The sequence below is a fragment of the Callospermophilus lateralis genome, chromosome 9 (genome assembly GCF_048772815.1).
Source record: "Callospermophilus lateralis isolate mCalLat2 chromosome 9, mCalLat2.hap1, whole genome shotgun sequence".
Taxonomy (NCBI): domain Eukaryota; kingdom Metazoa; phylum Chordata; class Mammalia; order Rodentia; family Sciuridae; genus Callospermophilus; species Callospermophilus lateralis.
This window is the reverse complement of record NC_135313.1, coordinates 14,881,718-14,905,065: the sequence shown is the minus strand read 5'-3', so window position 1 is coordinate 14,905,065 and position 23,348 is coordinate 14,881,718. Positions and strand designations below refer to the sequence as shown.

The following is a 23,348-nucleotide window of genomic DNA, read 5'->3' as shown; positions in this document are numbered from 1 at the left end:
AATGGATTTGTAGATGAAGCCCCCTCTCCCCAATAGGAGGTTGCCATGACAGTTCTGGAGAGGAACAATTTTTGGAGTTAAAAATTCCCCTCACCAGATGTGAAGGAGGAGATAGACATCTGATTGGTGAAGATGGCAGAAGGTGGACCCCAGTTTTCTTGGTGAACATCAAACAACATTAACTTTGGAAGCAGCATTGTTTCCTTTTTCGTTCTCTGCTTGAGAGTGCTTTTGCTTGAAACTTAACCTTACTTTCACTTATAGTAGAGTTCTCTTGCTTGGTTTTTCGTGTCTGACTTTAAATTTTCTTTCATTGGAACACAAGAACTGAGATTTGGAGCTTCAGTTCTCCACTTTCCTATAACAAATTAACACAATCTGTTGTTAAACCTCAAGTTAAGGGAGATTCTTCAGATACATCTCCAACCCTCCAATCTAGGCTCCTACAATCTTCTAGTTATCCACAGTAGGGTCATGCTTACAATTATACATCCAGTTGTACAGTTACTTTACTCCATGAGACATACTCTGAGAAAAACACAATGAATGACATGTGAGAACTGAAGTTCTTTGTTAAAAATCCTGCAGACTGTTTGACCTGGCTGACCACTTACATGGGAATTGTAGAGAAATGGAAGGTTGTAGGTCCAAAGCCAGAATTATCTTGGGCTATTTTAGACCCTTTAGAACCCATTTACCATAACCTCTGTATCTGACCTAACATTCCTGTAACTAATTGATCAACTTCCAGATAAACTTCTCAGAACATACCAGGAAGTTTAGCAGACCTCTAGCCCACCAACCCTAAAGCCAAGAATTTTAGAAGGCAACATTTAGAACCTACAGGAAAGCCTTCTCTGCTTTGCCGAAGCCTGCTGCAGTCTCTTTGATTATGGTCAATGTATTGATTTAAGACTTTCTTTGGTTCTGTGACTCTAAAAGTTCATGTAACCTCTTCACTCAGGTAACTTGAATCCTTGTGTTCCAAGGCCATGATCATTCATATTTTGCCCAGAAAAAAAAAAAAAAAAAACTATTTTATTTCCTTAAAGCAGAGTTGTTATTTTACACCGACACTTGATTATCCAGTGTATCCCCAACACCCGGAGTGGCTCCTGGCAAGTGGTAGGTTCACACTAAATGCGTATTGAGTGAATGAACAAATGAAAGGAGTCCAGGATTTTTGCAGGGATCTGAGGACACAAAACTGAGAAAGCAGCTCCTATTCTTCCCCACAGAGTTTGGGAATACTGTGGGGGCACAAATCAACAGACTTAAGACCCACGACTTCCCCAGCTGAACTGAGATTCCTTGAACTATATCATTCATTCATTCCCGAGAAAGAAGTGGGGTGAATTTAAGAGCGGCTGATGAAGCAATTGCTGGTGGTCGATCAGCTTAACACTGGCCAGATCCGGGTGGAGCCGCTAGGTCCTAGACAAGTCAGCGAGAGCCCGCGCTGCTGAGTTCGGGCCGCCAGCATCTGTCCCTTGTGCGCGCCAGCCCGCGCGCGGGGTGGGTGGCTGCTGCTCTGGGCCAGCGACAGAGCCGGGCGCCAGTGATTGGCAGCCCCCAGCCTCAGCCCTGGTGCGCCCCCAACCCTAGGCGAAATTCTGTCGCCGCCTGCTCCTCCCCGCCCAGTGGGTGCCTGGCTTGAGGCGGGATCCCGCCCGACACTTCCCGCCGGCGCCGAGGAGGGTACAAGTGGCTGCGATAGGCGCGGTTCTCGCTGAGAGCGATGAAGATCGAGTTCGCGCCGCTCAACATCCCGCTGGCGCCGCGGCTGCAGACGGCGGCGGTGCTGCAGTGGGTGGTGACCTACTTACTGCTGGGTAAGAACGACCCCGCGCTCTGCACGCGGAAGACCAGGCAAACACCGCGGTGCCCGGGCGCGCCACCTCGCCCCGGACAGTCCCTATCCGACCACTGGCTTCGAACCTTCCAACTCTGCAGGCCTCCTCTCAGAGCAGGCGGGTCAAAGGAGGGCGTTGGGAGCTATTGTGGGTCTCTCCTTTGGCTTCTTTCTCCCAGGAGAACCTCATAGCAAGTAACTTATTTACCAACTGTATTTTCTTTTATGCTGTTTTTTTTTTTTTTAAGTAAGGTATATCTTACCCACAATGAAAGTCATAGACTATAAATATAAATATATAGTCATAGGCTATAAATATACAGATTGGTGAATTTTTGCTGAAGGTAACCATGACCAATCAAGCAATAGAACTTTGCACTTCAGTTCTTCAAAAATTGGTAAACTCCTTTCTCGAGCTGTTGATTCAAATGCCTAGACTTTTGAAACTGTTCTCCATACCTTTAGGGCAAATAGCCTCCTTAACTTTTCCTAGTTTACTGTCTTCTGGGAGTACAAAGGCGCCTTTCTACAAAGAACTCACCAGACATTGGGTTGAGTGTTTTATATCTGAAAATCATCTGACTCAAGAGTGTGTTCCAGGTGTGTCCAAGTTAAGCCCACAAATGCTGTTAAAGCTCACAAGCCAAACCCCCAGGTGGCCCAGGAAGGCTTGCCTGAGGCTCCTTAATGTTTATTGTGCTCTTGGAATAAAAGGAGGTGGGGGAAAGCAAAAGGAATTATTTTTTTAAAAAAACTGGTACACACTGTTCACATTTATATTTCAAGTTTGGAAGTGCATATTTGCAAGCAGCAATACAAAAGCCAAAGGAATTAGTGGGAAGCCCTTCTATGGGAACTTAAACTCTTCTGAAAGCAGAGAATCATCTGTGTGGTCTAAGATCATGACTTGTACACTGTTGGGACTGAATAATAAGCTCATTTCATTATAAAGAGTTTTACACTTTTGAAATGGTATTTACATGTTGAATGTCTGGATCAGTGTTTCTCAACCCTGGCTGCACGTGAGAATCACTGAAGGAGCTTCTGAAAAATAGGGACACTCAAGCTCCATTCCTAGCATTTCTAATTCATTCATTTCGGAACAGAGCTTTTGCATCAGGGCTTTATAAAGGAATTCTCTAAGTGGTTGTAGTGTGGGCCTAAGAAAAAGGTAGTTTAAAATATTAACTTATTAGGCCCTTAAAGGCCAAACTATGAGGCCGGACTGGTAGCATTATACTCCATTTAGCTCTGTATCAAAGGACCAATAATAAGATAATAAGAGATAATAAGACAACCTCATTTAAGACAACCTTATTTAGTGCATAGTGTATGCTAGTTGCTGTTCTAAGCACCTTCCACTATTATCCCTGTCATCCTCATCAACAACCCTATGAGGTAAGGACTATTCCTGCACTATTGTACTGATGAGGGAATTAAGAGGTCAAGTAAATTGTTCGAGGTCACATAGCTGGAAGAGCTGGATGTAAGTCCAAGTATTCTTCCCAAAGTCTCTATTTCAACCACTGTGTGCCTGCTTCAATGCATTGATACTGGAGCCTGACTTCCTAACTGATCATGCAGCAAATCTCTCACAACTCACTGTCCTTTTCTTTCATAGTGCTTATCATTGATTGTGTTTTTATGTTATTGATTGTATTTGTATGCCATTGATTGTATTTGTCTATGCTTGTGGCTATTTGAGAAAGGCCTTTCTGGCTATTTGACAAGCTCAGTGAAGGAGTACCCAGCAGCAGAAGATATGCAAGACGTTCTTGTTATGACTGTTTCCACTCTATGGCCCAGAATAACACCTACCCACCCATAATCCTTGTTGTGACCTTGTGAGGTAGGGACTATCTTTTCCTCATGTTACAAGGAAGAATCTAGAAGGTGAAGTAGAGTGCACAAAGTCACATGGCTCAGTAGTAGGTGGTTCAGCCACATGTACCGCATGTTACTGGCTTAGTGACTGGAATGTGACAGGAGCTCAGGAAGCCAGGCCAAATTTGAATCAAACAACAGTGACTCTGCAGACAATTAGTTTAAATGTTTTTCTATCATACAGTTGACATTTGTGGTACTAGAAACATGTTGTTTTGGCAATTGTATTATGGAATTCATCAGAAAAGGAGAGACAGGGCATGAGTTCTTGTAGACCCTTTACCTTTGTTTATAGTGATTTAATAATTTGCTCTTTTATTTTATCTGTTGTTTCACAAAAATATTAAGAATGTATTACATTATGATGTTCTTAAAGTCATAAATAATTTAGTATGTATTTTTTAAAAGTGTTTTATATATAGCCATTGGTACTGTTGTCACATATAGTGTAGTTAACAAATCCTTCTTAAAATCATCTAAGACAAGTTTATATTCAGATATCCTACGTTGTGTCAGAAATTCATCTTTACTGGCAATCTGAACCTGGATCCAAACAAGACCCATGTGTTGCATTTGTTTTTATATCTTTCATGTAATACCGTGCTAACAATTTGCTTTCTTGTCAGGAATTCATTGAAGGATCACTTTGTGGACTTATCTGATTGCTTCTATATAGTGTTAACTTGTTCCCCTATGCCCTGTATTTCTTTTAAAATGGAAGACAGAGCTAAATGTTTGATTAGATTTAGATGAAACCTTTTTGGCAGGACTCCTTCCAAGATGCTGCTGTGTGTTTCACATTCCATCTCATCAGGATACACGTGGCGTCTGGGTGCCATGTTAGTGTCTGAGATTGATCAGTGGGCCCAAGAAGGAATCAATTTGAGGGGTGACAGTGATGTGAAGGAACACTCCCCCTGGCTGTTGGTTGGCCTTTCCCTTAGTCTACAAAATGGCAGTTTGCTTAGTCTATTATTCTTTCTTCATATATTAGCTAGAATTTCTGCATAATTTTTTTTTCCTCATCTTATGGTGCCGTTTAACTACTCTACATTTCAGTGCTTACAGGAAAGATAAATGTAACTCCTTTCCATTTAATTGTGAATTTCCAAATAAGGAGTTGACATGTAGTTACTTCCAGTCACAAGAAGAAGTCTTTTATTAACTATATATTTTAGGATCTCTAATTCGAATCCTGGAATGTGCTTTTCTTGCCACCACCAGAAAAAAAAAATAGTTTGAACTTGGGATATATTTTAAAAGAGCAAAATGTTTCATTTAATTATAAAATCAGATACTGTTGCATTGAGATAAATGTTAAATACCTGTTATCCAATCTTAATATCCAAGAAATTGAAACATGCTTATTAGCTTGTATACCACTAAACTGTAAATTACAGAGTGGAAAACTGAAATATTTATTGACCATCTTCTACCCACAACCCCATGGCAAGTATTATTATATTTTTTAATTTAATTTTTTTTTTTTTAGGAAAAACTAAAGCTCAAGAAGTTTATATACTTACATACTCACATATAAGTAAGTGGTGAAACTAAGATCTTTTACTGAATGGTTTGCTTACTTATTTAAGCAGCTTTCTTGAGATATCATTAAAATACACATTGCACATATTTAAAGCATATAATTTGGTAGGTAATCATTACCACAATTAAGATGTCAATATCACCATCATTCCCCAAAGATTTTTCATACGCTTCCTTCCTGGGCCCCCATCCTAGGCAACGACTCATCTGCTTTCTTTCACTATGGGTTAGTGTGCATTTATGGAGTTTTATGTAAATGGAATCTCATGTGTTCCTTTTTTATTGGACTTCTTTCAACTCAGCATAATGATTTTGACACTCATTTTTATTGCTGTGTATTTCAATAGCTTATTGCTTTTTGTTTCTAAATAGTATTATGTTGAAGGGATATATTGGGAATTGTCTCTTCATCTATTGAATATTTAAATTGTAGCTTTCATGAATGATACTGCTGTGAATTGAACTACCATTGCCCCGGCCCCTGGATCTTTAGTCTGCACCAAAGATTTATTTATCTGGATGCCAATAGCATGCTATTTTGTTTATTATAGCTTTGTGATTTCTGAAGTCAGGTAGTGTTAGTCCTCAAACTTCTATTCTTTTTTCCAGAGTTGATTTGATTAGTCTAGATCCTTACAATTTTCATATGCATTTTAATGTCATCTCAATTTTCACATACAGACACACAGACACAAAGCCTGCTGGGACTTTGATTGGGATTACATTTTTGTTTGAGATCAGTCTATAGATTAATTTGGAAAGAACTGACATCTCAACAATGTGACTTTTCTACTGTATGGGTTTATCATGTTTTCAAATTTCAGAGCCCATTTCAGTATCACCTAGGGATTTTTGTCAAAGTGCACATTCCCAGAGGTTTTGATTCCGTGGATCTCCAGGAGAGCCATTAATTTTTTTCAACCCTTTAGTTTGAAGTAATTTCGGAAACAATAACTACAGAAAATAAAAATTACATAAGTTACAAAAATTCCCATAGTCCTTAATCCAGATTCCCTAAACGTTCACAGGTTGCCATGTTCCCCCTCCTCTGCTCTTACCCTCTGTTCCTGTCTCTAACTTCTTCTTTCTTCCACTCCCCATATTCTTATTTTCTGAATGCTTTTGGAGTAAGTTGCAGACCTGGTTTGCCTTTGTCCCTAAATACTTCAGAATGTATTTCCTAAAACCAAGGACTTCCCTTACATGGCCACAATACAAATAGCCAGATCAGGAAGATGACCCAGATACAGCATTGTGACCTAATCCATAGACCTTATTCATATTCCAGCAATTGCCCCACTAATGTCCTCTTACAGCAAAGGAATCCACCTGTTTTGCTCTGTTGTCATTGTTTTTTTAATCTCCTTTAATCTGAAAAATTGGGGGGGGGTCGCATTTTAACATTCCATTGATTTATACGAGAGTCCTAGACTTTGATGCACACTCATGCACCCCCTGTTTTATGGACTATCTCCATGGCTTTCAGGTGGTGGCTATACTTATTCTGCCTTTAAGCTTGGAAACTTTCTGAAATATTCAGACCATGGGACAGTTTTAACGTATCCTTGTTAGGATTTGTGTGCCTTTTTTTTTTTTTTTTTTGTGGAACCAGGGATCAAACTCAGGGGCACTCAGCCATTGAGCCACATCCCCAGCCCTATTTTTCGTATTTTATTTAGAGACAGGGTCTCTTTAGTTGCTCTTCATCTTGCTTTTGCTGAGGCTGGCTTTGACCTAGCAATCCTCCTGCCTCAGCCTCCTAAGCCGCTGGGATTACAGGCGTGAGCCACCACAGCCAGTTTATGTGTCTTTTTTAAGGCAAAGAAGTAGGTCAAATGCTGGATTTGCTGTAAAACAAGAAAAATGCTGTTCCCTTTAAGTAATGCTTTTAAAATTTTGTGTGGATTAGACCCATCTATGAGGAAAATGATGCTGCAGAATTCTACAAAGGGATCTGAAATCTTTTAGCACCAACTGGACAAACACAGGGTCAGGTGCAGTGCGCACAACTGTAATCCTGGCTATGCAGGAGGCTGAGGCAGGAGGCTTATAAATTTGAGTCCAGTCAGGGCAACTTAGTGAGAACTATCTCAAAAAGGGGTTGTGATGTTGCTGGATATAGTTCAGTGGTGAAGAGCCCCTGGGTTCAATCCCCAACACCACTTCCTCATACACACATACAAACAAACAAACAAAAAAAAAAAAAAAGAAGGAAAGAAGGAAAGAAAAGAAAAAAGAAAGAAGGAAGGAAGGAAAAAACAACAACAAAAAAACAACTCTAGAAGAAAAATTCTCTTAAAAATAAGAATTTTTAAAATCAGAAGGATGTTACATTTTTATATTCAACAGATGGCATTAATTAGTGTTTTGAAGTATAATGCCTCTAGGAATAAGAATTACTTGCTTCTGTATTCCATTTACTTTCTATGTTTTATATTAAATGGTTAAAGTAACTGCAGAAACAATCATAATGGGGAAAAAAACAAAAACTTCTTGGATGAAAATGGGAAGGGTACATATATAAATTAAATATTCTATTATTATTATCGTCGTTGTTGGTACTGGGGCTTGAATCCAGGGTTGCTTTGCTACTGAGCTACGTCCCTAGTTCTTTTAATTTTTTACTGAGACAAGGTCTTGCTAAATTGCTGAGGTTGACTTCTAACTTGAGATTCTCCTATCTTAGCCTTCGGAGTCTCTGGGATGAAAGGTGTGAGCCACTATGCCCAGCACCAAATAAATATTTTAAATTGGGCTGGAGACATGGCTCAAGCGGTAGCGCGCTCGCCTGGCATGCGTGCGGCCCGGGTTGGATCCTCAGCACCACATACAGACAAAGATGTCGTGTCCGCCGAAAACTAGAAAATAAATATTGAAAAATTCTCTCTCTCTCTCTCTCTCTCTCTCTCTCTCTCTCTCTCTCTCTGTCCCACTCTCTCTTTAAAAAAAAATATTTTAAATTATTTCTTAATGTTGGTCATTATTTAATGAAAGTAAAATTAACTTTCAACGTTTTTCGTAATGTTTTTCTGATGCAGGCTGCTCATGGGAATTTAATGGAATCATTTTAAAGATGTGAATATTCTTACATAAGTAGACTTGTTCTGTAATCTTGGTTTTATCTTCTTCTCTCTTCAGTAGAATCATTTCATTTCTTTAAAAATAATTTTATATGATGATTCATGCTATCTATTAAAAAATTGGAAAATGTGTAAGTTTTTAAGAGAGACCATTACAAGGCTGGGGCCTTCCAGGAAACTGAGGCAGCGTGAAGGCCTGCCTTCAAGCCCCAGTTCTTGAGATCAAGTCAGGAAGATTTCAGACATGATGCTCAAAGTAGCAGGCATGAGTTTGTTGAAGGGGTAGGGACAGGGAAAGGGGACACTCTCAAGGGAGAGAGTGGGTCCTCTCAGAGAGGGAGAGACTCTGTGCCTCTCCTGCACTCCAGTTTTATTAGGGATTCCAGAGAAGTTTCCAGAGAGTTCTACCCAGGTCCTCCTCTTGACTTCTGACTGACAGCAGGATGACATCAGACTTTCAAGTCCCCACCGTCGTGACCACTCTAGATCACTTTGGTCCATGCTGAGTGGCTCTGATTGGATTCTTAGCCACAAATTCTTACAGATTTTATGATTAGGAGGAATCATCCTTATCTCCATGAGTTCCAGGATCTGGCTAGCTTGGGTTCTCTTATCAATATTATTTGGGCCTGATTTTCTGTTGCGGATAACAGGTATTTTGCTGAGGAATGTGACGTATCTCGTCACTTTCGCCAATCAGGGCTGCAGGTAAATTGCTTCTTGGGAAAGAAAGCATGTGGGGGTCAGACCTGTGGGCCTAGTTTATAGAATTCTTCCCTTGACCTCTTGCTCCCACCACTCACATCTGTCTGTCTCCTGTCAAGACTAGAAAATTCCATACTGCTGTCTAGAGATAACCATTGTTAAAATTGTGGTATGATCCTTTTCTTCCGTTTGCCTATTTTAAAAATTTTATTTTTATCCATATAATGTATGTACCTGAGAAGAAATCAGGTAACACATTAGGTTGAACTCTAAGAAGCTGGTGTTTTAAAAAGTCTCAAGTAGTCCCTGGCAGCTAACTAATAACTAACACTTATTGAGTCCTTTCAACAAGTCATAATTATTCTAAAGGCTTTCTGGGTATTTCTTTTGTGCTCCACTAACCAACTATTTTTCCATGTTATAAATACCATTGGCTAAAAATGCTTTTAAGATTTAACCTTTTTAGAGCAGTTTGAAGTTCACAGAAAAAAAAAAAAAAAAAAAGTTACTGAGATTCCCACCCATCCCCCACATGGCTGGCTTCCCTCATTGTCACCATCTTCAGTTAGAGAGGTACATTTGTTACAGTTGCTAAACCCACGATGACCCGCCATTATCACCCCCAGCTCCATACTTTACATTAGAGTTTGTCACCAGCGGAGCTCCTGGAGAGGGGGACCTGAGTCAGGACCAATGGTACATTTGATGAAAATGAGTTTCAGTAGGGATCAGGTACAGGCACAGATTTACTTAGGAAAGCAGATGCACATCCAAGGAACAATGTGGACTCTTTCAAGGGAGGGATGTTTTTTGGGATAAAGTAAGAAATTACACATTGGGGGGGGAGAATGCCCACCATCTTGAGTATGTGAAGGAGCATGTTGGCCACCTGCAGATTAAGAAGCCTTTGGGATAAAGCAAGGAATACGCATTCAAGGGGGAAGGCTAGCCATCTGCAGAGGGAGAGCTGATAACCCCTTGGTGTGGGGTGTATTTAAGGAAGGATCATTGCCAGAGGCTGGATAGAGGTGTAGTAAGGTGGAGTTACACAATTTCCTGCCAGTTTTCCCTGTACGTGTTTGCTCTTGTTACCTTTTGCAGGCAAGGACAGGGGTCAAGGGCTTGGACCAAGAGCTGGGGCTAAGGGTTTGGGCTGGGTTGTTCACTGATGCTTGTTTTGCATTTCAAAAATTCAGGGTCATCTCCTACATTCCACGGCTCTTGGGTGTCTCTCTCTCTCTCTCTCTCTCTCTCTTTTAAAATTAAATTATTTATTCTAATTTGTTACACACGATGGCAGGATGCAATTTGTTTCATATTACACATGTAGACCACAATTTTTAAAGTCACTGATTGTACACAAAGTATTTTCACACCATTTGTGTCTTCATATATGTACTTAGGGTAATGATGTCTAACTCATTCCACCATCTTTTCTACCCCTTTTCCCCTTCCTTCCCCTACCTCCTTTTTTTTTTAAAGTTCCTCCATTCCTCCCATGCTTCCCCCATCGCCATTATGAGTCAGTGTCCTCATATCAAAGAAAACATTTGGCCTTTGGTTTTGGGGATTGGCTTACTTCACTTAGCATTGCATTCTCCAACTACATCCATTTACCTGCAAATGCCATGATTTACGGGTGCTTTTCTCTTGAGACCCAGTCTGTCTTTCATTTTCTGTTTCCCTAGGTTTCTATCTCAGGATCACTCTTGGTTTTTTACATTCTATGAGTCTGAATAACTTAGAATGACAAGTACTCTCCCTGTAGCACAATACACTGTAGTTCCACTGCTCTAAAAATCCTCTGTGCTTCACCTATTTATCCCTCCCTCTTCCCTAACCTCTGGCAACCACTTACCTTTTTAATACCTCCATAGTTTCACCTTTCCAGAATGTCATGGAATTGGAGTCCTACAGTATGTAGGCTCTTCAGCTTGGCTTCTTTTACTTTGTAATATGCCCTTAAGTTTCCTTTAGGTCCTTTCATGGTTTGATAGCTCATTTGTTTTCATGGTGAAAAATATTCCAATGTCTGATCTACCAATTTATTTATCTACTCACCTACTTTTGCAGAGCAATTATTTTCAATTTTTGATCAAATCCAGCTTCTTATTAGTTCTTTCATTCATGGATTATGCCTTTGGTGTCATACCTAAATACTCATTGCCAAACTCAAGGTCACCTAGATTTTTGTCCTATGTTATCTTCTAGGAGTTTGATAGTATTGCATTTTATATTAGATTTGTCTTCCATTTTGAGTCAATTTTGAGAGCAGTGCAAGGCTGCCTCTCCCCACCCCACCTTTCTTCAGTTCTCCGCATGCCGACTGGACATCTACAGTTCAACTCAGGCACTTTCTCCCTGGAGTTAGTGATAGACCCTACAAGCTGAGAGCTCACTCCACTAGGTTGCACTTGCTTCCTTTGTCAGTCTCAAGTTCAGGTTGTGACCTCTGCTTCTGACTGGCTACAGATTGGGGCCTCCCACAACCCTCTCCCTGAACTCAGCATCTGGTGTGCAGAAGGAAGGGAAACATTCAGCTTTTGCCAGTTTATTACAGTGGATGTGGAGCTGGGCTGTGCCATCATCTCAGCCTATGTGTTGGATGTGTTCACCAACCTGGAGGCTTTCTAAACCCAGTATTTGGGGAATTTTCTGGCGACTTCGTCATGTAGGCACGATTGGTTATTAACTCTATTTTCAGTCCCTCTCCCCTTACTTGAGGGTAGGAGTAGCGCTGAAGGTCCTAAGCTTTTAACCATGGTTGGTGACCAACCAGAACCAGCAATCCACCAACTGTTGCCTCCTTAGAATAAAGACATTGCAGTCACCCAGAAATTCCAGGGCATTAGGAGCTCTGTGTCAGGAACCCAGGTCAAAGTCCAAATATTAGAAGAAAAGATGCACTTCACACCCCTCCTGATCAGGAAATTACAATAGTTTAAGGAGCTCTATGGTAGCAACTGGACACAAGACCAAATATATATATATATATATATATTTTTTTTTTATTATGTCACAAACATTGTACCTATTGTTACCAATAGAGTATTGTACACTTAGAAATTTGTCAAAAGATAGATCTCATGTTGAGTCCTTTTACCAACAATAAAATAAAAAATTAAAAAACATTCTTGTTGCCGGGTGCAGTGGCTCACACCTGTAATCCCAGTGGCTTGGCAAGCTGAGAAGGAGGATTGAGGTTGGATTCAAAGCCAACCTCAGTAATTTTGCAAGGCCCTAAGCAATTTAACAAGACCCTGTCTCTAAATAAAAATTAACTGTGGGTAGGTAGGATGTGGCTAGAGGAGATGGGTCACTGAGGTAAGATTCCCCAGGTGAAATGGCAGGAGATGGTCTTCACTCAATGGCTGACCTTTCCCTCCTCGGCTCCACCTTGGCTCACCTGATCTAGCTTTAAGTACAGAAGACTGTATAGGTTTCTTGTAAATTCTTGGCACACCTTCCTAAAGTAAACAGAAGACGAACCAACACTGGTGAATCATCCGCACTCAGACCTGGGCAGAGAGAAGCCAATGGAATGGTCCTCCTAGGAATGGGGCCAAGGGCACTCTTTTGGCCTTGATTCTGGACTCATGAAAACTTTCTTGGAAGTCCCAAAATGCAATAAAACACCCCACAGAGGTATGGAGGAACATACTTCCTTGATCTTCTACTCACTCTCTTAACCTTTAACACATGGTGGAAAGAGTAGCAGAGAGTAGCAAGTCAGTCTCCTGAGGTTCACTTACATATGTTGTTAAATCCATACTGGAAAATGTACCGACTTCTATGTATTGAAGTATAAATACATGTCCTGCTTTGGATATATATATATATATATATATATATATATATATATATATATATATAAATAAATACATACATACATACATATACACATACACAAACACACACACACACACACACACACACACACACACATATATATATATATATATATATATATATATATATATATATGCTGGGAGCCATCAGCCAAGTAGGTATGACAAATTCCTTGCCAGCTACTCCCATGCTGTCTAGTGGAAGGACTTCTGAAAGGTGACCTTGCTCAAGGACCAGGGCGGATCCATGTTTAGGGTGTCCCCGGTTTAGCATAATAGGAGATTAGGGTGTTCCCCCTTTAGAATAGGGCGGTTTAGCATAATAGGAGATTAGGGTGTTCCCCCTTTAGAATAGGGTGGTTTAGCATAATAGGAGATTAGGGTGTTCCCCCTTTAGAATAGGGCGTATCCTGCTGCCTGAGGTCCTCTTGAGTTCTTAGGGTCAGACAGTATATTTTTGGGAGACAGAAGCCCAGGAGAAGTGGATTTGGGCAGAGTGTGGATTTGGGCAGAGAACGTGGATTCCCCCAGAACGTGTTTGTAGACGGCCGGTGTGAGATGGGGAATAAAGAATTGCTGTTTGAATCTACAAGCTGTGTGGTGGCTCGTGATTTGTGCCCAGCCAGAGACTGCGGCATTTGGTGGCTCGTACGCGGAACGCCTGAAGCTTGGGGGTAAGTGAAATTACTCGCCCCTGAAGGAGAACGAAAGAATGGGTGAGCATTTCAAAAAACAATGTGTTTTTGTTCTAATTTATTTTGTTTTTATTTCAAGTTGCCTGTTCTTAGAACTTTCTCAGGCAAACTGGGGAAAATGGTTGACTCAAGGTTTGAAGTTGTTCGCCTCCGAGGAAGAGAAATTGCTAGAGGAAGGAAGCACCCCAGTAAGACCAAGAACAGTTAGGACATATGTTGATACAATACAAAAATGTAGCCCATGGCTTTTTAAAGATGAGTTATTAAATATATCAATGGGACCATCATGGTATCCTGTAGAAGGATTTTTCTTCAACAAGAAAGAGATGGCTAGTTCTGTTTACTACATTTGTCTAAGATCTTGTTTTTTACAGACATTTGATTAATTTACAAAGCTAAAGTGTTAAAAATATCAACCACTAAATATAAAATCAAGTACTCTTTACTTATTAAGTTCCATAAGGTAATATATTTAATCATTATGTGTGTTTTCATAAATTGGTGAATGGAAAAATGTTGAATATTGCTTTGGTCTGTGTCTTTGCTAAAACAAGGTTACTAAGTGTTAAGAGTCTATCAGGTGTAATTTATATACAAAGAGTATAAGAAGTTTCAGTTGGGTTTCAATTACAGTATTATAGTATCATAAAAAACATGAAAGTCTTTCATCTTCTTAAAGTGGAGTAATTTGTCTAAATCAGAAATTTTATAAGGGTTTTTTCAGAATGTGAATTTATAAAAAGGGTTAATGGCTAGAAAAGAAATATTAAAAGATTGAAGATGTGAAAATATATTTTAATATGGAAGGTTAAAAGAAAAAGAAATGTTTCTAGATGAGATAATCTCTGTGTGGTAAAGTAAAAAGTTGTAAATGCCATTTAAAAAGATTTTGAGGAAACTAGACTTACTTTAAAAGCTTGAGAAAGGAAGAAAAAAGAAAAAAGGTATTTGTACATGGCAGATTGAGACAAAGCTTCTTAATGGAGTAAAAAAGGCCTTTGGTTGAAGGGCAGCCATGTAAACTAACATTTAAGCAATTTAAACAGAATCTAAGCCTCGTTTAAAAGAGTGAAGCTGTAGGTAATGAAAAAGTACATTTAAAAGTACAGTATAGATGATAATTGTAAGACTTTAAAAGGTTAATTTGAAGGTGGTTAAGATGCCTTCATGACGGAGGAAAGATTGTGTCATTCGAAGCCTAGTTAATCTTAAAAATTGGAAAGGGGTATATATCCCCCAAAGATAAACTTAAAATAATGCTTTTTACTCTAAACTTTTTTAATTTGGATTCATCAGGACTTAGTGCTGCAGAAAGGCATATGTATCCAAAAAATGTGCATAAGCCTAAAGTTCTTTGGAAAGATATTCTAACAGGACAATGGAAAGGTCCTGACCCAGTGATTGTCTGGAGTCGGGGCTCTGTTTGCGTGTTTCCACAGGGAGAACAGCAACCGATTTGGATTCCAGAAAGACTAACCAAAACGATTTCTACAGATCGAAAAGAAGATGATTTGACTCAAATCCATAACAACTGATATCCAGAACTCCAGCTTGGCCATTCTTACATCTGCGACTGTGATTAACCAGGATGCTTTTTTCAATATCTATTTTATTATTGCATTTTTCCACATCATAAGGCTCTATTTTTATTTTTGAGCTCATACAAACCTAGGTTAATGTTTTTCTGATCAGTTTTATTTTTTTGACTGTGGAGTTTTTAAACATTGCAATGGAGATTTCACCTAGGTAAAGCTACAAGGCCTTTATTATTATCTTATGTGTTGTACGTTTGTTTGCACATTTGTGTTTTGTGTTGTATGTCTGTGTGTGCATATGTCCATATTTCATATATGAGGAGCGCTTATGAGAATATGGATCCAAATTATTTTTTTTTATTCACGTGATTTAAATGGCTTAATTTAAATTAAGTAAACAGCTGTTAAGGATTGTTTTTTAAGGTGGTTAACAGATCTGCTTGTTTACTAATTTAAATAAGGTAAACAGCTGTTAAGGATTGTTTTTTGAGGAGGTTAACAGATCTGTTTGTTTACTTTCACCTTTTCTTTTCATTATATTTAATAATTATTTTCAGGATAATGTCTTTTTAGCATCATTGCCAGAATTCCTATCTTCATCCCAATGAATATAACTCAACAAGTATGCTCAATCAAGGAGTCAACTTACTTTGGGAGGAAACGGACTTTGGGAGGAGACGGACATATTGATAGATTCCTCCACTTTGAACCGCTTGTAGAACTTGCCTGGACTATGTAACTACATTTAGTGCAGCAAATTGTGGTAATGCTGGCATATCTTTGCTGATGGTGTCACCAGTGATGCAATTTTTATTTCCTTGCCAGCGCACCACATGTTAATTGTGGTAATGCTGGCATATCTTTGCTGAAGGTGTCACCAGTGATGCAATTTTTCCAAAGGAACTGTCAATTGGCTTGGTGTCGTGGCATTTCTGTATCCTCCTCCCTTCTGCTAGTGATGGTCTAAATTTGGGGGCCAATGGCTATATGCTGGACCGGTAGTCAGTGACGGGTATGATCCAATTGCAGTGGTATCAACTTAAGACAGGAGGCTGACGCCTAAAGGTCAGTTGCCTAAAGGTCAGTTTTCTGATGACGGGTAAGAACCATATGTTGAATTGGACAACCTACCAGGCACGGTCCTTAAGCCACATTAACCTCACTCCCCCACTGGCACCAAGGCCAAATTTGGGGGCCAACAGAGGTGAGGCAAAGAACCTCACCCCCCCACTGGTGCATAGACCTATCCACAAGTATGGCTGTATGCTGGACCGGTAGTCAGTGACGGGTATGATCCAGTTGCAGTGGTATCAACCTAAGACAGGAGGCTGACGCCTAAAGGTCAGTTTTCCAATGACGGGTAAGAACCATATGTTGAACTGGACAACCTACCAGGCACGGTCCTTAAGCCACATTACTTGTTGTTTAATTAATCAGAAGGGGGGAGATGCTGGGAGCCATCAGCCAAGTAGGTATGACAAATTCCTTGCCAGCTACTCCCATGCTGTCTAGTGGAAGGACTTCTGAAAGGTGACCTTGCTCAAGGACCAGGGCAGATCCATGTTTAGGGTGTCCCTGGTTTAGCATAATAGGAGATTAGGGTGTTCCCCCTTTAGAATAGGGTGGTTTAGCATAATAGGAGATTAGGGTGTTCCCCCTTTAGAATAGGGCGTATCCTGCTGCCTGAGGTCCTCTTGAGTTCTTAGGGTCAGACAGTATATTTTTGGGAGACAGAAGCCCAGGAGAAGTGGATTTGGGCAGAGTGTGGATTTGGGCAGAGAACGTGGATTCCCCCAGAACGTGTTTGTAGACGGCCGGTGTGAGATGGGGAATAAAGAATTGCTGTTTGAATCTACAAGCTGTGTGGTGGCTTGTGATTTGTGCCCAGCCAGAGACTGTGGCATATATATAAAACTTAATGTAAAAATTACTTATATATAGAATCTCAATATGTGTTTATATCCAGTAGTTCCTTCTTATCCACAGTTTTTGCTTTCCTTGGTTTCAGTTACTTCTGGTCAACTGCAGTTCAAAAATATTAAATGGACAATTCCAGAAAGAAACAATATGTTTTAAATAACTATTTCAATATTTGATCTAATTGTTCTATTTTATTATAATCTTTGATAATCTCTTACTGTGCCTAATGTATATATTAAACCTTATCGTGGGTGTGTATATATAGGAAAAAGCATTGTATATCTAGGGTCAGTATTAGCTGCGGCTTTGAGGTGCTGTTACTCAGCTACTCGATGGGTCATTTGACAACAGAAGGGACAGGGAGTGGGTAGGAGTTGGGGACAGAAACAGCATTAGATTGGAGACTGTAGCTCCAAACAGAAGAAACAATCAAAATGTCACTCTTTAAAGTCTTAGTTGTTTAATGAGCACTTGCAGTATACCTAGCTTTGTGTCTCCATGTATTCTCTCTCACACTGATGTATTTCCTTTTATAAATTTTTTCAATTGCAATACATAACACAGACATTTTAAGAAGGTGTAACTTAAGCCTAGTGGATTACTTTAAGTGAACATTCTTGTCACTACTACCTAGGTCAAGTTTTGTCAGTTTTTGCCCCATTTATTTTTATTGTCATTGCTACTGTGCCGGAGATCATACGGGGGGGGGGGCACTTTACCACTGGGCTGCATCACAAGCCCCTTTTTCATTTTTTTTTTTTTTTGAGACAGAGTCTCCCTAAGTTTCTTAGAGCCTTGCTAAGAGTCTGAGGCTACCCTGGAGCTTATGATCTTCAGCATTGCGAGTTTCTGGGATTACAGGTTTGCGCCATGATGCTGGGTGCCCATGTATTTTGAAGCTGTAATATTAAGTGGGAAAAAAAAATTCGAATTGCTCTTTCATTATAAAAGTGGCAAGAAGTCACATGCACTGATATATAAAGAGTTCCTCATATGCTATTTTTGTCTGTGAGAATAAAATTCCTGAAAATGAAGTTTATTACTAAAATGTGCCCTCTTTGAGGACATATGAATGAAGGTGGCTCAATCAAAGTAGTATGACAGGATTTTTTGTTTGTTTGTTTTTTGGTACCAGGGATTGAATCCAGAGGTGCTCAACCACTGAGCCAATCCCCAGCCCTCTTTTTCTAAAAATTTTTTAGTTGTAGATGAACACAATATACCTTTTATTTATTTATTTTCATGTGGTGCCGAATATTGAACCCAGTGCCTCACATGTGCTAGGCAAGCGCTCTACCACTGATCCACATCCCCAGCACCCCTCCCCTTTTGTTGTTGTTGTTGATGGACCTTTATTTTATTTATTTATATGTGGTGCTGAGAATTGAACCCAGTGCCTCACACATGCTAGGCAAGTGCTGTACCACTGAGCCATAACCACAGCCCAACCCAGCCCTGTTCATATTCTATTTTGAGACAGGTTCTCGCTAAATTGCTCAGGGCCTTGCTTAGCTGCTGAGTCTGGCTTTGAACTTGAGATCCTCCTGCCTCAGCCTCCCAAGCCACTGGGATTACAGGTGTGTACCACCGTTCCCAGCCGGACAACAGACTTCTTGTGTAGGAAATCTCTGTACCCCTCCAGTTTTCATGTTGGAGAGGTGGTGATACAGGGCCATGGCTGGGGGTGTGGACCTTGAATTCAAACAGATCAACCTCTTGTACACTGTGTAACCTGGGCAACTTTCACCTCTATTAGCTTTTATTTCTCTTTCTGTAGAAAGACCTGTAAGAGTATAATGACCAGGGTCAGTAATGCACACCTGTAATCCCAACAACTTGGAAGCTGTGGCAGGAGGATTGCAAGTTCGAGGCCAGCCTCAGTAACATAGGAAGACCCTGTCTCAATAAAAAAGGAATGGGATGTAGCTCAGAGGTAAAGCATCTTTGGGTTTGATCCCCAGGACCAAAAATATTTAAAAAGTACTATGACCACCGTGTTGGTGTCGTGACTTTATAAGGATTAAATGAAAATACCCAGGCAGAGTTCCTGTTTGGTTTATAGTAAACATCAAACAAACATTAAATAACACTGTATTATTTCTGTCTTCTTATATTAGCTCACCTGAACCAAGGCTCAGTGTGAGGTACCTGGTTGCAGTACAGGGAACAGGTACTAACTGATCCTGATTCTATGAGCCTTTTCTCCTTCTTACAGCTCAGGTGTGTGTTGGCATCTTTGTGATACTGATTATATACAACTATTGGTTCCTTTACATCCCTTATTTGACATGGCTTTACTTTGACTGGCGGACCCCAGAGCAAGGAGGCAGGAGATCCAACTGGATCAGAAACTGGCCTGTTTGGAAGTACTTTAAGGACTATTTTCCAATTCATGTGAGTAGAATTGTTTTTATAAACTATTATATTGAGTTTGGAAGGTGGACATTTGTTTTCATCACCTGTATCTCAAGCTTTTTCCTTTTCAGCGGGAGTGCCTTAATTCACTTTGTGCTCCTATCATGGAATACCAGAGACTGGGAATTTCCTAGAAGAAATGCATTTCTCACAGCTCTGGGTGCTGGGATATCCATATCAAGGGGTCAGCATCTGGTGAGGGCCTTCTTGCTGCATCATCCTGTAGCAGATGCCGAAGGTCAAGAGGGAAAGAAAGAGCAAGAGGGGGTCACACTTATTCTTTCAGAAGGAGCCCACTGCAGCAAAGATGGTGTGAATCACATCACCCGACCCCCTGGCCCTGCCTCCCAGTGCTGTTGCCCTGAGGACTAAGTTTCCCACACACGTGCTTTTGTGGAGGACACATTCAAACCTAAGCAGGGAGAAAGTCTGCTGTTGGGCTCAAGTTGCTAAATGAACTTTAAGATGAATTGACACAAACTTGAAGGCTGTATATGAAGGATATTTTAGAAAATTCAAAACAATTCCAAGCCAGGGAACAAAAATGAACCATGTTCTCCATTTTCTCTTGGCACAAAAACTAGTCATGTGGTCTTTTAATCTCTCAATTATTGCTTTATTGTTTTATTGCTTTATCTCTGTGTGAATGTGCTGTAGCTCATGAAAACTTGGGATTTGGATCCCAGTCAAAACTACCTCTTTGGGTTTCACCCCCACGGAATACTTGTGTCTGGAGCCTTTGGAAATTTTTGTTCCGCCTACTCGGACTTCAAGGAGCTGTTTCCCGGCTTCACTGTGTATCTTCACGTGCTCCCGTGTTGGTTCCGCTGTCCTCTCTTCCGAGAACATCTGATGGGTAATGGTAACTGGTGCCAGGTCACCGTTTCTCCAGCGCACTAGGGTGGCAGGAACACACAGGACGTTCACTTGGGTTTTACTTGTTCTTATTGTGAAATCCTGTGTCCTTGTCCCCATCTGGCACCTCACAGACTGCCTGCACATCCCTCACCTCTGCTGGACTGCAGGGACACAAAGCCTATTATCTGTTCTGTCGAAAGTGTCTATCATGTTGACAGAAACATAGGAATGTTTGATATATTTTAATCCAAGGAAAGAATAAATTAAAGAATGCATTTTGTATATTCAGATGTGGAGGGGAGAAAAACCACAGAGCAGATAAGCGGTAAATCATACCCTTGGAGAGATACTTGGCATACTTTAATGAATATTAGAAATGGACATCATCCTCCACCGCGTCTTGAAGTAATGGCAGTGATACAGATCAACATACTCAACTTGCTTCTTTGTCTTCCCAGATTAACTGTTACTTGGTTCAGAAATAGCAGCCCTTGGGCTGGGGGTACATCTCAGTGGTGGAGCATTTGCCCAGCATACTCAGGGGCCTGGGTTGTATCTCCAGCATTGTGGGAAAAGAAAGAAAGGAAGGAAGGAAGCGAGAGAGAAAAGAAACGAGTCCATTCTACTCTGCTACTTTGAACCAGTAGAAGATGCTTTGATTATTGAAATTCTACCGATTCTGAGAATAAAATTAATCTGAAATATCATAAAGATACTATACACGTCTATGTAAAAGTCAAAGCTTGTGTCACTAAATCTCATTTCAACTTAAGAGGTTCAACTTCTTTGTTTTTTCCAACTTTATAAATCTTGAACTACAACCATGAACTACAAAATGTTTTATATTTGTGGACATGGTATAGGATAATTATTCTTGTCTTCGTAGTTCCTGGATCCAAAGAAAAATGGATAATTTTTTTGAGAAATTATTTCAGGATCAAGAAGGGACATATTTAAGGATATAATTTTCCATGACTTTCCAGAATTTCACTACTTTCTATTATTTTTTGAGGTTACTGTTGTCATTATATATCTTGTAGCAAATTAGTTCAAGTTGTTTCTCTTTATGAGTCCCTAAGAAGAAAGGTGTCCAGTGTGGGCTACTGAGCACACTAGAGGGCGCACTAACCCCCCAAATTACCGGGTGATCTGACCTTTGGTCTCTAGGGGGTGCACTAACCCCTTCCAAACACCAAAGGAGAGGGGTGCCTTCTCTGCTTGTTTAGCAAACATTTCCCTAGAGTTTTATAACAGGAAGAAAATGTAAAAGGAATTTTTAAACTAAAAAAAAAAAAAAGCATAGAAACGTATTTAGAGTACACTGTTAGCTGATTAAAAGTATAACCACAGGTGAATTTGAGTAGTGTAGTTAAGAGCAGGTTTGGCAAATTCCTGGCACTGGAGAGGCAGGCGCACCCTCACCCCACCCCATTATGGCAGTGTCAGACACAAATAATCAATCTCAGAGTCTCTCCATGAAGTGACCCGCAGCCTGGCTGTTTCTATAGTTGATGGATGAAGGGAAATCTTTCTGCTGTACTGGTTTATATCATGACATCTTCATTTTTGCTATAACCTTCAATCTCTCATTTTTGCTATAACCTTCAATCTCTTAAGCCAGTGGAGGTTTAGGCTTGTCTCTGAGTAGATAGTCCCCAGTACAACCTCCCAGAACCTGCTTCTTAGGTCAGCACAGGGCTAAGAAGAGTTCCCTTCTCTCAACCTGCTTGGTGACTGACCTGTAAGGTTGTGAAAGACAGCAGGCATGTACCCCAGACCTCGTGTTATAAGGAACCAATGGGGCTTCAAAGGTCCTTTGCCACAGGTGTCTTACTCAAGAGGTCTCTGTGGCTACAAGTCCTTTTCAGTTCCAACTCCAACCCTTTCCTCTTGGCCCATCTTGGTGTGTCTATACTCACTTCTGCATCTCAAAGCTCATGTCCTTTTGAGCTAACCATTAAGTCTGGGCAGGTAGCTAGGATCTGATCACAACAGCCTCATATGTCATGGAGAGGACTTTAGATTTTACCTTGTAGGTAAGCCACCAGGAACTTGTCAGGGATTTTGAGCAAAAGAGGGACCTGATTGAATTTTGTGTTACAAAATTCACCTGATCATTCAGGTGGTAGCTGGGAGATAGGTTGGAGGGTATGAGGCTGCAGACTGTAATGAGGAGAGAGGCCTACTGCAGTGACAGAGCGGAACTGATAAGGGCTAAGCAGGGACTGTGACAGGAAATGCAGGAGAGGAAGTCAATGTGAAAAATAGTTGATAGTTGACAAGGATAGATGATCAACTTACCCTGAGGAAGGCAACTCTATTTTGCTGTTATTATCAGCATCTGGCACAGCACCTGGCCTGAAGCACCTGTTTGATAAATGCTTTTGAATGAATGAATGAGCCACCATTTAAAGTGGTGGCAAACAGGGGAACACATCTGGGAGGAGCTGCATTTCTGGCCTGGGCTCTGGATAGACAAGTCTCATTCACCTTGATTGATGATGTTGGAATTGGAACCACATGGGAGGTTTAATTTAATGGCTTTGGTGTGAAGACTTGAAGTTGGAGGAGTCTTGCAGCTGATAAGGTAGAGATATCCATGGGAGATGTGGGCCTAGAGGCTAAGCAGGAAGATCTCCCAGAAGATAGATTTGGGAGAACTCAGCACACACAGTAATAGTTGAGTCTATGGGTGCAGATGAGGTTAGAAGACAAGACAATGAGAGAGCTGTCATAAAGCAACCTTGAAGGATGCAAGGTAGGAGCCACATGTCTGGGACTCTAGAGGCCCTCTTTGCAGTGGAAGAGATACCTCTGTTGTCACTCAGGCCACCCCGAGCAGACGGGGACACCTTGAACTCACTGGTTGGCTTGTTTCCTCCAACTCAACATCCTCTGCCTCTGACATCATTTTACATCGACCAAAAGGAACCCTAGTAAAATTAGCATATCATTTTCTTTAAGAGATGAAGTATACTATGTCTTAATAAAGCTTGTCTGACACATTTTGT

At 40.5% G+C, this 23,348-nt stretch overlaps 1 protein-coding gene across 1 annotated transcript in view; it reads left to right on the top strand.

Moving 5' to 3' along the window:
* The first annotated feature begins 1,738 nt into the window (after positions 1-1,738).
* Positions 1,739-23,348, top strand: part of Mogat1 (monoacylglycerol O-acyltransferase 1) — a 44,823-nt gene continuing 23,213 nt past the window's right edge. The window contains exons 1-3 of the mRNA XM_076866546.2: positions 1,739-1,832; positions 19,280-19,458; positions 20,137-20,341. Of these exons, the coding sequence (XP_076722661.2) occupies positions 1,739-1,832; positions 19,280-19,458; positions 20,137-20,341 (478 nt within the window). The remainder of the gene's footprint in view (positions 1,833-19,279; positions 19,459-20,136; positions 20,342-23,348) is intronic.